This window comes from Colletotrichum jinshuiense, chromosome 4, assembly GCF_051148585.1.
Source record: "Colletotrichum jinshuiense chromosome 4, complete sequence".
Taxonomy (NCBI): Eukaryota; Fungi; Ascomycota; class Sordariomycetes; order Glomerellales; family Glomerellaceae; genus Colletotrichum; species Colletotrichum jinshuiense.
The window spans coordinates 3,944,239-3,959,294 of record NC_139311.1 but is presented as its reverse complement, the minus strand read 5'-3'; the positions used below and the strand labels follow the sequence as shown (position 1 = coordinate 3,959,294).

Below are 15,056 nucleotides of genomic sequence, written 5' to 3'. Positions count from 1 at the left end.
AGGTGGGCGGTGTTGGCGGTGTTTACGTTGCCTCCGAGTCGCGGAGTGTGCACAGACCAGACCCGATAACCCTTTTCTTTGTCCGTTAAGTCCCCACCTCCATATCTCTGTTAAGATGCAATATTGTAGCAGAGGCGATCGGCTTAATAGATCCTCCTCGAGTGTACCCATGATCTCATGTCCCATGATAAGACGCAATCAGCGACACGATACTCCGTACAGCAGCATGTGACCAAAGTCCCCTCAGACGTCCCTCGTGCCGGGGCTGCCTGGTGCCTGGCATCCACTGTACCACGCCACCCTCGAGGGGCATCTTCAGCGGACATTCGGCAGCGCAACGATCCCGTTGCATCCCGCAGTTGTCATGGATAAGACGCCTAACATTGATGACAATCAGGGCCAATATTTATGCTACGAAATAAAGTCCTGCGAGCACAAGGGACCTACCTACCTACCTACCTTAGGGTACCGGTAATGCGAGGCACACGAGGCAACTATGTAAAGCAGGAGACAGCACGCCGCATAGGCTCTTCTCATGAGGTTGACAGCCACCGGCTGGGAGACTAGATGCCCCCTGTCATCCTCCTCGAACCCCCGCGCCCCCAGCACATGCATGCACTGAAGGTCGGATCCGTCTGCAGATGACACCTTCCAATAAGACAGGAGCGGGGACCCAACGGGAGCTACCCTACCTTACATAGCAAGCCTAACTGGTGCTCCGTAACCTACGTTACCTGCGTGTTGCGTTGACTGGAATGCTAAGCTCCCATCCTCAAAGACATCAACCGCCAACCCGTTGCTTTGGCTCCTTTGCGCGGGCACAAGGCTGATCGTGCACCCATCAACAGCGCCAACGCCATTTTGCTAGAGATGCGAATAGAAACATAACTGCCATCTTCGGCCATATTACGAGCCATCATCCCTGTTCTACTGACCCATTTATGGCATAAATCCCCCCTGCACGCGACTCGACTGTCCCGCGTGTCGCCGCCAGGGATCTCTTCCCTCTGATATCGGGTTTCAAGACCGGTCCCAATACTTAATGCCGCCTTGACTACATCAGGTACGAACGTTTTTGGGCCCAAGTTGTTGGCTGCTCTTTCGCCCTTCTCCTCCAGGCTATTGGACTGACAGAGATGGCCTCCAGCATCGTTGAAACCATGGCGTCTACAGCCCCTTCCAAGGCCACGGCCGCTCGACCGGCCACGATACGAACGCCATCATTTACTCGCCAGAGCGAAGACAGCGATCCTCTCCGACTGCCGAAACGAGCTCAGACATTTCAAAATGGCACCACTGTCGATTTGTCGACCACGCCGACCAGCTCAGGCAAATCGAAACCAGCAGACGAGCCTGATGCTCCAGATGCCTTCGAGACGAGACCTTCGACAGACAATGACGAAGGGTTTGATGGCAGAGGATCTGTAGATCTAGGCGAGCTCCCTATCGAGCTAGTTAGTCTGACTGACAGGTAAGATGCCGCGCTGTGTTGCGTCCAGCGTTAGGAACTGACAGCGTATAGCTTCATCGAGTCTCTTACTACCCGAACCCACCCTACGCCGTTAACCATTGATGATGTCTCTCAACTCTTCCAAGACTTCTATCAGGTCGCATCAACCCACGTCAACACACACATCTCTGCATTGCTCTCCCGGCATAATCGGGAGGCATCGCCTGCCCCGTCCACGTCATCCAAGGTCTCCACAGCCACCAGGCTTCGAGCCAAGGCGGCTTCTATCGGAAGCAAGGATAAACCTAAAGTTCTCCCGAAGCCAGAGCCGGAACAGCAGATGATCACTGCCGAAGAACTCGCCAATAAGAAGAAGGCGCGGAAAGCAATCGAGGCCAAGCGTGGCATAATCGAGGAGGCTGTGGAGCGAAGACTATGTGAAGGCATCTACAACAAGATTTACCGTCACAAGAGTACGCAAGACGAACCGCAGGACGCCAAATTGAGGTCCAAAACTGCGGCGCTCGCATTGGTTGGGATTGGTCCGGCCGACCTCGGTATCGATCTGGGTGAAGATGCATCACAAACCCCCGAGGCGGCCGCGGAAAAGGCCAAGGAGATCAAGAAGTCGCTCGATCAAGCAAGGAGGGACTTGATTCTCATGAATGAGAAGAGATACCCGCTTGGCAAATTGCATCACTTGAAAGCAGCCCATAAGAGTATTGTCGAGACTCTCGCGCAGTTTCATCCCTCGGCATCTGCGGATGAGATCATGCCGATGCTCATCTACACGCTCATCACACTGCCCCCCGAGCACTTGAACGTCATTAGCGATCTGCACTTCATTCAGCACTTTAGGTGGGAGCCGAAGTTGACGGGAGAAGCTGCGTACTGTTTGACAAATCTCGAAGCTGCCATTAGCTTCCTAGAAACGGTAGATCTTTCCACACTGAGAGCCGACGAGCTGCCCCAAGGGCCTGCCAGAGGCGTGAGTCAGCCGGGGACTCCGCGAGTTGAGACGTTTCCTCCGGCGTTTCCGCCCGGTCTGACCGTAACGGCGGATTCGACAGTGGAGACCGACACCGGCAATGCCACCCCCACAAGACCACCGCCGTCGCCTTTGGCGTCGTCTGGCCTCCGTGCTGCGGTTCAGGCTCGGAATAGAAGGCTGAGCGAGCTAGTCAACACGCCGGCACAGGCTATTGGGGCTGCCAGTGATGCTGTACTCACCACGGCTGATCAGCACTTGAAGACCATCTCGACAAGCTTGGGCGACAGTTACAAATTTTTGGTCGGCAAATTACGAGAGAGTCAGGGAACGCCGACTGAATCTGGTCAGATGCTTGTGGTACCTAAGACTCTCGACGATGCTCGGAAACTAGTCAGCACACCGCCTCCTGAAGAAGAAGGCTCCGTGAGCGGTGCCAGTTCTATTCATGGCACGGAGGAAGCTGAATCCACTCGCCGGCCCTCTGTACGGGAAGACAAGGTCTTGAACCTCATCGGCGGACGGAAACCCAGCAGAGATCATAGCGCCGACAGTTCTCAGAGTGTGAGTAGCTCAAGAAAGGTTCTCTTTGCCAAAGAAGGTGAGGAGAAGGCCCCGCCCACGCCATCTCCTGCAGCCGTCTCCAACCCGCTTGACTCTGTGAGAAATTTTGGCAATTCATTCACCAGATTTTCTGGCATGAGCATGATCCGCGGTCTTGGTCGAACCGCATCAACACCTATTCCTGCCAAAGACACATCCAGAGATTTGCCGAAAGATGGACCATCGAGGGATGGACCGGTAAAGGTTGCGGATGGCGGCGACCTAGCAAGCGTATGTATTCTTGTCAAATGAATCAAGGCTGAGCCTAACTTTGCATCATAGGCTTTCCCAGATATTGCAGCTGCCCTGCCGCCTAAGCAAACACCCAAGATCAGCCCGCCAAACAAGCGATTCATGGAGCTGCAAAACCCCGGTGACCTTAAGATTGGTGAGGTCCTTGAGCTGTTGCGCGACTACAGGAGGCTGGCCAACGCGCTGAAGGATATGGAGGCCTTCGAGGGAACCAAATGAGATCAGAGTGCGGGAAAGGAGTGGGTGTGACACGGCCTATATAGGCTCCTTGTGCTCATTTATTGGGGGTTTGTGGCTCATGGATAAGCATACTGGACATTGGCGTTTTGATATTCGACTTTTGAGACAAAAGTCAGTCTGTCCATCCCGGTTGTAGATGGCAGTCCCATTTTCAATGGGGCTTGGAGACTCGAGTTCGAGCGAGTAGAGAACACAGAGAGATACATTATACGAAACAAGGGAAGCCGGGTGGTATTATTAGATATGGTTTTTACAAAGCAACTCAAAGACCGTTATTTCCATCGACGACAGTTTTCCTTTCCTCGCCTTTCCATCGCCGGCCGGGGTGGTGTATTTAACTCGGGGAATGTAGGTTTTTTCTACTTTGGATTTTTTTTTATGTACCTGGCAGAAAGAAGAGAAGATGAAATATCCATTTCCGGTTCCCATTTGCGACGACAAATAGCTCGCTGTTCGCGCCCAAACACCCAAACCATGCTATGGAAACGATGCTTGAACGCCCTTAATACCAGCAGGGGGGGGACCCCTTCTCCAACAAAGGGATGCTAATGAAGTTGTGATGTGTGTATGTTTGTGTGTCTCGGGTTATTTTTTGCTTTGTGTGTGCATATGTGTGCGTTGCGTGTGTATTTATTTGGGGACATAGGAAACCCTTGAAAGATGAGAGAAGCCCCGTTGGCCCCTCAACCGTTTCTGCAACATCCCTTTTGTTTTTATCGGGAACGGTTGGATTGATTTGTTCGTTTTAATCCTTTTTTTTTCTTTGTTCTTTTTTTTATTTTAATTTTATCTATCTCCAGGTTGCTTAGTGGTTGCCATTCAACTTGGGGTCTTTAGGCGGCAGCACGCTGGCGCGGTTGGTACGCTCCTGAAGCACGCCGCTGGGAACGGTGCCCGCCTCTTTCTCGTCGCTGATGAGCTTGTCCATGAAGGCTATGTAGTCGTACTGAGGCATGCCGCGGTCCTCGGCCGTGTCCGGACCGTTGTGCGGGGGAATGATCTCAATAAGCTTGTCAATGACCTCGTCGGGCACCAGCGAGTGGCGGAGGTCCATCTCAGTGACGTAGGGCTTGCCATCGGCGACCTCACGGAAGGACTGGAAGACCTGCTCGGCCGTGTTCTGGTCCTCAGTGACGTCGACCATGAAGCGGATAAACTGCTCAAAGGTGACGTAGTCGCGGCCCTTGGACGTGTCCATGAAGTAGTCGTGCATCTCGTCCTCAGAGAACACAAGACCCAGAGAGGCCAGAGCGGCACTGAACTCGAGCTCCTGGAGCGAGTTGGTGTCGTCGCGGTCGAAGTGGCGGAAAACGGACTCGAACTCCTCGAGCTGGATCGGGGTCAGGTTGGTCATGTTGCGGGCGACAATTTGGTTGTCAAGGAAAGCGAGCTTCTTCTGCACTGACGACTTTACGAGCCCGTGCTCGTAGACCAATTCGTCATAGGTGTAGGTTGTGAAGTCGTTCTCCTCAATGTTGGCCTCCTGGCACTTCGCGTCCACGGCAGCGATGGTCTCGAGGTACTTGTCCAGGGGCGGGAGGTTGTCGCTGAGTTTGCGGACGTGGTGAAGCTGATCTTCGATGTCGCCGTCCAGACCTGAGATTGCCAGTTGCATAGTATTCAGTGCCATGGCAAAGTCGTTGGCCTTGTCGGCAAAGGATTTGCGGAGCGCGTTCTTGATGCTGGTACATGGTTAGTAAATGGACATGCTTTCCCTATGAGATATGAGAGGGCACTTACTCTCTGATGGTCTCGTTGATCAACTGCGCTCGCGTCATCTCCGTCTTTGACAGACCAGACCACTCCCTCTCCATCGTCTCAAGGGACAACTCTGGTGGGGGGTCATACGGCCGCAGCCGGTATGTGCCGAGTTTTGTCTTGATGTTACCCAGCAGAGTGGCGAGCTCGCTCTTCTCAGCAACCCAGTCTCTCTTCTTCCCTCTCTTGTAAGCAGCAAACTCGTTTGCTTGCGCTTTGGCATCGGCATACGTCCCTTGGAAGGTGGCCAGCTGCCACTTCTCTATCTGCTCCTTGATCTGCCTCAGCAATGCCCTCATCCGCCTTTCGTATGCGCTTTGCATCTCCCAAGCGCCAGCCATGTTGTTCACAAACTTCTCTACACGGCGTCCTGCATTCTCTACCTTCTCCATTTGAGAGAAAGCGTGGAACCAGTAGGCAATGTATGTCATCAGCGATCTCTCATCCGGCTTGGCAACGTCGCACACGTCCTCGACATCCAACAACTTGGGGATACCGATCTCCTTGTGCGCGATGTCGAAAGCCATCTGCATGTTGCCTCGGTGGTCCGACTTGTCCAGAGCATCGTAGTCAATCAGGTCTGGTCTGTGGATATCCAGGAGGGCGCAGAAGGCGAGTCCGTCGTTCCAGCTGCCGCTAAAGTCACGGACATCGACCTCATCGTAGCATGCAGTCTTTCTCTGGCACCACAGGAGCAATCCCTCCTTGGCCGTCATGCCCTCCTCGTTGATATCACTGATGGTAAATCGTAGAATGAGAGTCCAGATCAGTCCGAGGATGATCTTCCTGTTGCCGTCGACCACATCCTCGGCACCGATGTTGGTCATCTGAATGCCACGGGCCTTGATGAAGTCGAGGGCGGTATTGGCATTTTCGAATCGTTGCACGCGCAGCTTGGGCTTAGACGCATAGCGCCCAAGGGTATCGTTGGACAGGCATTCTAGCAAGTGGATGAGGAGGACCTGGTGGTTGCAGATTCTGTAAGCCAAGTACCCCGCAAATCTGGGAATAGGGGTTCAACTAACACCATCGCTGAGATCAGCCACGAGATCCTTCACTTCGAGCTGGCGAGCCTCCAACTTGGTGTTCATCCTACAAAAGAGAACAAAAATGTCAGTCCGTGGCCGCAGCCAAAGCAATGCGTGAGCATTGTCTGCGGGGTGGGGTCCGACCGTACCATTTGGTGAAGGTCTTTTGCTGGACCGTGATCCATTTCTGCTGTTCAGCAAAGGCCATCCTCGTCAAGCCCTGATCATGCGGCGGCTCAAGGGCGGCGAGAGCGTCGGCGGGTGAAGATCCTGTGGCAGAACGAAATCGGTTCTTCTTCGCGTTGCTTTCCTTTCGTGATAGAGCAAGGTTGCTACTTCCTGATCTCTGCAGTCGGGCAGCGTGCAAATCCTTCTTGTCTCGTCTGCTCCTTGGACTCGGTGAGTTGCTGGCTCCGCTGTTTGTGCGAACTCGAGAAGGGGGGGTTTTCTCTAGGCTGGGGAACGAGTGCTCGGCGGTGGTTGGGGTGGTAGGGGTCGTGGATGCAGGTGAAGATGTAGACGTATGGCTGCCGGCGATGGACTGGGTGCCGGCCGAATGGTCGTGTAAACAAAACTCGGGGAATTCCTCGTTGCACTGAAGACCCACGTTGCCGGGCAGATTTGAGCCTGACAGTGGACGCAGCCCCTGAGGGCGTTCCGTTGTGGACGTCATTTCGGGCAATTCTAGTGGCTCGCTAAGTCGGTTGGCAGTGGTTGACTGCTGCAGGCGCCGGGATTCGATATTGAGTGGCTTATCGATAACAGCCCAACTGCCGGGGGAGTATAGCCGTATTCCTGGAGGGAGGCGCAATAAGTCTGGTCGATTTTGCTGTAGTCCAATGTTGCCAAACAAAGAAATCCGAGTTGAAATGAACGGCACACGATGCAACAGCTGGAAGAAGGAACTGGCCGCATGGACTATGAAATAGGGGAGCCCTTCGCCGTTTATACCGTCCCGTCCACTCACACCAGGCAAGACAAATCTTCTCAAGTACAGACAAGTACGGACGAAGACGTCGCGCGGCACCAGGAGAGCGAGGTCACCCCTAGGCGCGAGATCCCTTCTGAAACAAGAGCCTGTCTCCCGTCCCTCCACTCCACGATCAGGATCGCTCCCCTTTCTCCCAGGACCCCGTTGATCCCGCCGCTAGAATGACCCTTCGACTCGTTGCCGGTCGCCCCCAGGCTCGTCGCCCCCAGTGTTAAAGGGCCCGCCCCCTCGTCCCACTGACGAAGCCACTCATGCATACCATAATGCTTGGAGCTGATCCGCAGGGATCCCCGACGATGCCATAGTGGCCGTGGTTTCCTAATGGAGATGCGAAGATGTCTTCATTGTCGCGGATAAGTCAGTTGCAAGAGATAGAAGGGGACTTGCTGGACCTGTCTTATGCTATTCGCTCAGGGGTCTCGGCCGCCCATCCTGGACAATGGCTTGCTTTGGGGTGTGGAATCTTAGAACATTCTCCCCTCAGCCACTCCCGACCGGGAACGTCAGTCACCAAAACCCCAAAACCCTCTGGCAGGTCGCCCACAATGCGTCTATCTGTACATCGCCCGTCACCCGCTCTGGTCTACTACGTAGTAGTGTCCTCGCGAGTGGGCGCCAAGCGCGCATGAATGCAGCCCAGCAACTCTAACGGTGATCGCATCAAGACATCGGACGGATATTGACCAGGACGGTGTGCCCAAATGCCATTTTTTTCGGTTTCAAAGCCTGGGACTGGTTGCGGCTTGGCCCAATGTCTCTCGTGGCCCTCAAATACCAGAGGCAAGACACGGGACCAATTCACGGAGCGTCCAGGCCGAGTTGCGACACTTCCCGTCCGCAGCCGAGACAATGGCATGGGATGAAGATTGTTGAAGCTAGACTTTGGTCTCAAGGATGAGAGGAATCTATAACCTAAAGCTGAGGCCAGCCAGTATTACAGGCGATGAGCGTCACCGCCGTGGCATGTGAGGGAGGTACTCGAGAGGGCGAGAAATAAATGAAGTGTCCTGTAACACTGGACCGCCAGTTTGTTTAGGAAACTTCCAACCCACGCGCCAGGATGTAGTTCTGAGGTTTCTATGATTGATCTACATGACAAGCCCATTGAAATGGACCTTGACTGGCAGGGATAGGCCGGTGGTAGGTGGAATCCATAAGGGATTGAGTCTGAAGTGTCCTCATCGTCATATGTGTTTTGCTGAGGGTACTGCTAAATGCATGAATGAGCGAATAATGCACTTCGCCGACAGCATTGATTCATTGCCGAGGGAAGTGAATTGGAAAACCGGGAAAATGACATCAAAACATGAACCATAATCGAAATCGGTCACTATACGTCCTGTGATGCTCAGTTTCGAGGCAAACTTGAACAGCCCAACTGGACTGCTTGGTTCTCCAGGTTGGTCTATGAGGGAGGACTGGTGGAGCGTTTCTTGTAGTCAATGACTAAGCAGTCATCAACTGGGCCAGAGAACTCAGATGAGAAGAGCATTCACACCTAGGTTTTCGTCGTCCCAAGATATAGACTAGAAGCTTAATCATGTCAAGAACCAGACTGTCGGAGTCTTTATCTCGAGCCGTTTGGTTCACGGCGGCGAGCGTTGGATGATGAGGAACGCGACGTCGAATGCGGGTAAATCCACATTCGGTAAAAATGCCACAGTTGCCGACGGGGAAAACAGGCAGTTTTGCCGAGCGACACCATCGGGACCTGCTACCCCCGCAAAATGGCGGAAGCCGCTAAACTTACAGGCGGTTTCCGGGGCTTACTCGCAGCGCTGGATTGGCAATTCCGCCCTAACAACTGGCTCTCGCGGGAATGTTACAGGGGCCTAAATGGCGTAAAGCCGAAATCGGGGGCGCAGCCCGTCCAAATATTGCGAACCTCTCTCTCACTTTTCATCGTCTCAGTCCGCTGGGGCCTCTGTTAGAAAAAAAAAAAGAGAGAAAAAAGTTCCACAACACAGCCGGCCGGTGTTTTGGTCTTTCCGTATTTGTCCCCTTTGAGTCGAGTCACACAGTCATCATGGCCTCTAGTTCAAGGATCCAGGCCCTCCTCCGGACAGCGGCACGGAGGCAATCGCTTTTGAGTGTCGGCAGCCGGCATGCTCTGCGTCAAGTCTCGGCCCCGGCCGCCGCCGTCGCGGTCACCCGCTGCATCGCGACCACGGCCGTGAGACCCTCCAGCGGCCTCAAGGAGATCAAGCTCACGGCTGCCGCCTACCCGGACATCAAGCGGGACTCCCGCTTCATCGAGGTGACGGATGCCCACGTCGCCTACTTCAAGGAGCTCCTGGGCTCCTCAGGCGTCATCGATGGTGTCACGGCCGACGCGACAGACGACATCGCCGCCTTCAATGAGGACTGGCTGCGCAAGTACCGCGGCCAGTCGCGCCTGGTTCTCAAGCCGGCGTCTACGGAGGAAGTCAGCAAGATCCTGGCGTACTGCAACGAGCAGAAGCTTGCCGTCGTGCCCCAGGGAGGCAACACGGGTCTTGTGGGCGGCTCCGTTCCCGTCTTTGACGAGATCATTATCAACATGAGCCGCATGAACCAGATCCGCTCGTTCGACGAAGTCAGCGGCACCCTCGTCGTTGATGCTGGAGTCATCCTCGAGGTCGCGGATCAGTACCTGGCCGAGAAGGGCTACATCTTCCCGCTGGATTTGGGTGCTAAGGGCTCGTGCCACGTCGGCGGCAACGTCGCCACGAACGCGGGAGGCCTGCGTTTGCTGAGGTACGGCAGCCTGCACGGAAACGTGCTGGGCCTCGAGGCCGTGCTGCCGGATGGCACCGTCGTTGACGACCTCTGCACTCTCCGCAAGAACAACACGGGCTACGACCTCAAGCAGCTGTTCATCGGCGGCGAGGGCACCATTGGCATCATCACCAAGGTCTCCATTATTTGCCCGCAGCGCTCCAAGGCCGTCAATGTCGCCTTCTTCGGCCTCGAGTCGTACGAGAAGGCTCAGCAGGCCTTCAAGGCCGCCAAGGGCCAGCTCGGCGAGATCCTTTCGGCGTTTGAGCTCATGGACGCCCGCAGTCAGGACCTCGTCCACGCCGTGCGGCAGAACAAGCGGCCCCTGGAGGGCGAGCACCCGTTCTACTGCCTAGTTGAGACGAGCGGCTCCAACGGCGACCACGACTATGAGAAGCTGGAGAGCTTCCTTGAGGACGTCATGTCCAACGAGATCGTCTCCGACGGAGTCCTCGCGCAAGACGAGACGCAGAGCAAGGCGCTCTGGAGCTGGCGCGAGGGCATCCCTGAGTGCCTGGGCCACTGGGGTGGCACATACAAGTACGACGTGTCGATCCCTCTCAAGGACCTCTACAAGCTCGTCGACGACACCAAGGCCAAGATGGAGGAGGCCGGCCTTGTCGGCGACACGGACGACTTCCCCGCCGTGGGCGTTGTTGGGTACGGCCACATGGGCGACTCGAACTTGCACCTGAACGTGGCCGTCCGGCGCTACGACAAGCGCATCGAGAAGGTCCTCGAGCCGTTTGTGTACGAGTGGATCCAGGAGCGCAGCGGCAGCATCAGCGCCGAGCACGGCCTGGGCGTGGCAAAGAAGAACTTCATCGGCTACAGCCGAAATGAGAGCATGATCGGGCTGATGAAACAGATTAAGAACCTCTACGATCCGGTACGCTTTTCCCTTTCGTCCTTCTCCCTCTCTCTCCCCCTTCATTTGCCGGTCTCACTCTCATCTTTGCGTCACTTTCTATCCCCATGTAACCCCCACACAATGACCCCCTACCCCCCTCCCTGCCTCCCAGGATATCATCATCAGGTCTGCCTGGCGCCCTGAAGGAATGCTGACGTCAAACCAATTAGAACGGCATCATGAACCCTTACAAATACGTCTAAGGAAGCGCCAAGAAGCTATACACCCACCTCTGGATGGGGCGGACCAGGCAGCCTGACTTTTGCCGTCTGATTACCGTGAACCGGTCTGTAGAAGCGGGTGGAAGCCTGGACTGCATATGACTGGCTAGGTGACCATCCCAGGCACCCATCCTTCACATCACTGTCATCCATCCCAAAAAAAGGTGCAGTTGCTTTGTAAAAACATTTGTTATACGGGACGGCAATTCCAAGCCCCAGGTTTGTGGTGTATGGGCAGAGAGAACGAGTTTCCTAATTGGGACATATTTTGAGATCGGTCTGATTGGAGAGGGAGAAAGAAGAGCCTTGGCAGGCGTTTAGTAGGATATCACACTATGTACCTTGGAATACCAAAAGAATACAGCCATCTTTTTTGTCAGTTCTCTGCTCCCTCCCTCACCAGAAAAATGCATTATCGATGGGTCGTTTGACGACAGCGTGATGCCATGAGCGACAGGCCCCAGCCTCAACCGCAGCGGCTCCGTCCACTAGCCCCCGAGGTTTCGAGCCAAAAAGTCTCAGCCCCCCCGCGGCCTTTGGGATCGGTGACTCGATCCTCCCAGACAAAGTAGGACGGGTGATGTGCAAACGGTAAGCTCGTCGATTGGCTGTGGTACGTTCGACAACCGAGCTTCCGGGAAGGTTGGGCGCGAACTCCCAATAACAATGCGTTGTCGCCGACTCCCGGTCCGGCGGTCGCGGTGTGATCGTCCAAGCCCGTCTCTTGTTCCCCCTCCCCTTGTCTCGCGGTGGCCCTGACCACCCGGGCTGACCGCGCCGTTTGGCTGACAGGTGCCCACGGTGCCCTGGCAGAATCTCACTTGCTGAGCTCTCATTTGCCCCTTTACTACGCAGTGCACAGCGGTCTCCTCCGTTGCAGCCAATCCAGGACTAGGACTAGGACATGTCCCCACCATGGGGCCTCCGAGCTCTGAACCCCTGTCATCGGTCTGCTACGGCATGCAGCCCTACGGAGCCATCCTGGTCCGGGGATAGAGGTCGTTTACACTTTTGATTGCTCGATCGATAGTGTGCTTCAGTCATGCCGGGTCGAACTGCAACGGTCACTGTGAATGGACGCGCATCTCACACATGCGAATGCACACAAGCGGTGCCAACACGGCTCATTTTCCTCTTCGAGCCTGTCTCGTCTACTCATTTGCATTGGCAAAAGGAATGCCTAAATGTCGTCCGGATTCCACTCGCGTAAGGGAAAGGGCAAAGATGATGCTCAAGCACCGCATCGTATGTCGGCTGCAAGCGCCGGATATTAACCACCCGCGCTTTGCCTGAGACTATCGCCGAGAGGGACGTAGTTGATCGTCTCGGAGCGGCCTGACTGCATACCGCAGCCGCAGGCATCTTATTCGTCCGAGACGTCCCAAACTCTCGAGCTCCTTGCTCTTGGAGCACCTCATACGTTACTATGGCCCACACTCGGTAGGGCTGCAGCACACCCTCAACTGGCTCCCGTGAGGTCTTGTGTGTGTGTGTGTGTGCATCTACGAGGTCCCACAGACGTCGGCACTGGTCCACGTAAGAAGCTCTTGATCCGCCCTTATGGAGACCTCTCAATGCCGCTCCCTCCCTGTGGTTGTCGACATGATATATATCAGTGCATGAAATTGCCTCCCCTGCTCATCTTGACTAGGAAAGCCGAGCTATGGCCACTGTTGTTGGTTTGAGTTCTGCCATCAATAGTTTATCTTGTCAACATGGTTGGGGTCCGTGGCAAGTATAAGGGGTGTGAGACGTGCAGGGCTCGAAGAGTCAAGGTAGGACCCCTTGGTCTTCTATCCAGACGACGGTTTGAGCTGATACCTAACACCTAGTGCGACAATGAACGCCCCCACTGTCGAAAGTGCATTGATAGCGGCCGAGAGTGTGCTGGATACGAACGTGAAATGGTTTTCATCACTGCAACTATAAACGATGGTGGTCGGTGCTCATCCCATCCCCCGCGCCAGGTGCAGCCGTCGAGGAGGACCGGGAGGGTCCATACTGTGGGAGAAGGGACTCCTCGCCTGGTGCCGACAGAACCCTTGATGCCAGCATGGGACGACCTGATCTCATTGTCGGATAACGGTGTCGCGTACGTGGTACAGATTGCGGCTCTACATACCAAGCTCCAAAACATCGCGAGGAGGGCAGAAGGCCAGACCCAGTCCAAGTTTCGAATCGCCATTCCACCGTACTCGCCAGTTGACCTAGAAACGTGGGATAACGGGAGCGATGTGGATATAACTGCGCAGAACATGATTAGTCTCCTGCCAACGGGAAGTACTAACGGGCCTCCAGAGGGCATTTGTGTCTTTTTGTTTGAGGTCTGAAGCCATTCGGTTGAAAGGGAGAAGTATCCGCTGACAATACCTGCAGCAAAACCCATCCTTTCTCGTGTCCAACGGCATCACCCCTTGGAGTGTTCCTCAGGAGAATCTAGACGTCGTGAAGAAACTTGGTCCGGACCAGTTTCGTCATTTCCCAGCCCATCACTTCTTCGTCAGAGTGCACAGGTGCAGCGCTGTAAGAATTGCACCAGAAATCCTGCATATAACCAATGGCTAATTTGATGAGAAAGATCACACTCGCTCTCTTACACAGGAAAGCAACGTTCCTGTCCTCGCTCGAATGGTGCACCATACCATGGGAGCTCCATCCCAAGACTCTGTTTGATAGACTCCTCGATGTTATCGCCGTCCTACCAGGTATATTTGCTAGGGTAGACCGAACATTACCCTTTGCAGCAACTTTGCAACGTCGACTCAAAGCTCAAGAATTGTTGAGCAGCTGCCTGCACGCCCAGCAGCAATTTGAGGAATGGGACACTTTTGCCCGCGCTCCCACAGCCGAGCACCGGTATGCTTACTGGATCGAAGAGCCGGACGATACAGATGCGCAGCAGATCCCCTTTTCCGACAGCCTTGCCTTCAAGGACGGTATATCGTCCGTTATGTTCTTGTATTACTGGATGGCGTTATTATTGCTCCATCGCTGCATCGAAAGCTTGCATATTGCAATATTCCAGCCCATCATCGAGGACTTCCCCAACATGTACCCCGACTTGCCGCCCAATCTTCAGATCAATTTGGCCAGATATCAACAGCGGCGTGAATTTGCCTCAAGAATATGCAGAGCGTTGGATTTTGCGCTATCAACAACTGTCCAGCCAGACTTGCTGGTCGCGCCTCTCATCGTGGCCCTGGAGTTTTACCGCGAAATCAACGCATCTTCAAGGGATGGCGAGCTGGAGATTATGTGGTGCGAGAACTTCAAGTTGCGGTTGATCTCGAAAGGTCAGGACATCGCAAACGTTCTTCAGAGTCGACCGTGGGTCGATCTTGGAAGATTTTAAACGGAGCTGGCCTCCCCTTTGTCCATTTGCTGGGCGTGGACGGGCATGGATGGTATGGGGCATGAGAGAGAGAAAAAGGGCCGGCAACAGGAGGGTATGGGAATTTGGCGCAGAGAACATTGCATTTTGAAGGGGTTTGATGGATGATTTTTAATGTGCAGGTTATCCAGCACTGTCTTCTGAGAATGGAGGCACATTGGCTTATGCTGTGCTGGGTTCTGGCTACAGTCAACTGCACCGTCAGTGGTCGATGTGCCTCCTTGGGATCCTGGAGTTCCCGTTCTTCCGATAGAACAGAGTTGCCTGGAGAGTAATATCTGCTCTTACAAGATTCACATAGTACGCCAAATAACACCAAACTAGTTAAACAAAAGCACGGGATGCTGAATAACTCAGTGTTAAATTTAGGACTAAAAAGAAGGGAATACTGCCGATGGAATGAGATGAGTTGGAAGTTGGAACTCATTGGAGGAAGCTCCGGAGACAACCTAATGCACGGATCACTT

The 15,056-nt window shown here is 54.4% G+C and overlaps 4 protein-coding genes across 4 annotated transcripts; 3 read left to right on the top strand and 1 right to left on the bottom strand.

Annotated features, from left to right (window-relative positions):
* Window positions 1-1,160: 1,160 nt before the first annotated feature.
* On the top strand, window positions 1,161-3,512 carry EsH8_IV_000983 (VPS9 domain-containing protein; the record flags this gene model as incomplete). Its single annotated transcript, XM_083265873.1, has 3 exons — window positions 1,161-1,471; window positions 1,523-3,272; window positions 3,324-3,512. 3 exons carry the CDS (start codon window positions 1,161-1,163, stop codon window positions 3,510-3,512), a joined length of 2,250 nt encoding a protein of 749 aa, XP_083124768.1.
* Window positions 3,513-4,338: 826 nt separating this feature from the next.
* EsH8_IV_000982 (uncharacterized protein) lies at window positions 4,339-6,992 on the bottom strand (the record flags this gene model as incomplete). The annotated part of the gene is made up of 4 exons (XM_083265872.1): window positions 4,339-5,215; window positions 5,274-6,253; window positions 6,317-6,383; window positions 6,469-6,992. The coding sequence occupies 4 exons, from the start codon at window positions 6,990-6,992 to the stop codon at window positions 4,339-4,341; spliced, it is 2,448 nt and encodes an 815-aa protein (XP_083124767.1).
* Window positions 6,993-9,336: 2,344 nt separating this feature from the next.
* On the top strand, window positions 9,337-11,180 carry EsH8_IV_000981 (FAD-binding oxidoreductase; the record flags this gene model as incomplete). The annotated part of the gene is made up of 2 exons (XM_083265871.1): window positions 9,337-10,956; window positions 11,148-11,180. The coding sequence occupies 2 exons, from the start codon at window positions 9,337-9,339 to the stop codon at window positions 11,178-11,180; spliced, it is 1,653 nt and encodes a 550-aa protein (XP_083124766.1).
* A 1,733-nt stretch (window positions 11,181-12,913) lies between these two features.
* On the top strand, window positions 12,914-14,550 carry EsH8_IV_000980 (Zn(II)2Cys6 transcription factor domain-containing protein; the record flags this gene model as incomplete). Its single annotated transcript, XM_083265870.1, has 4 exons — window positions 12,914-12,973; window positions 13,031-13,522; window positions 13,575-13,721; window positions 13,777-14,550. The coding sequence occupies 4 exons, from the start codon at window positions 12,914-12,916 to the stop codon at window positions 14,548-14,550; spliced, it is 1,473 nt and encodes a 490-aa protein (XP_083124765.1).
* Window positions 14,551-15,056: the final 506 nt, after the last annotated feature.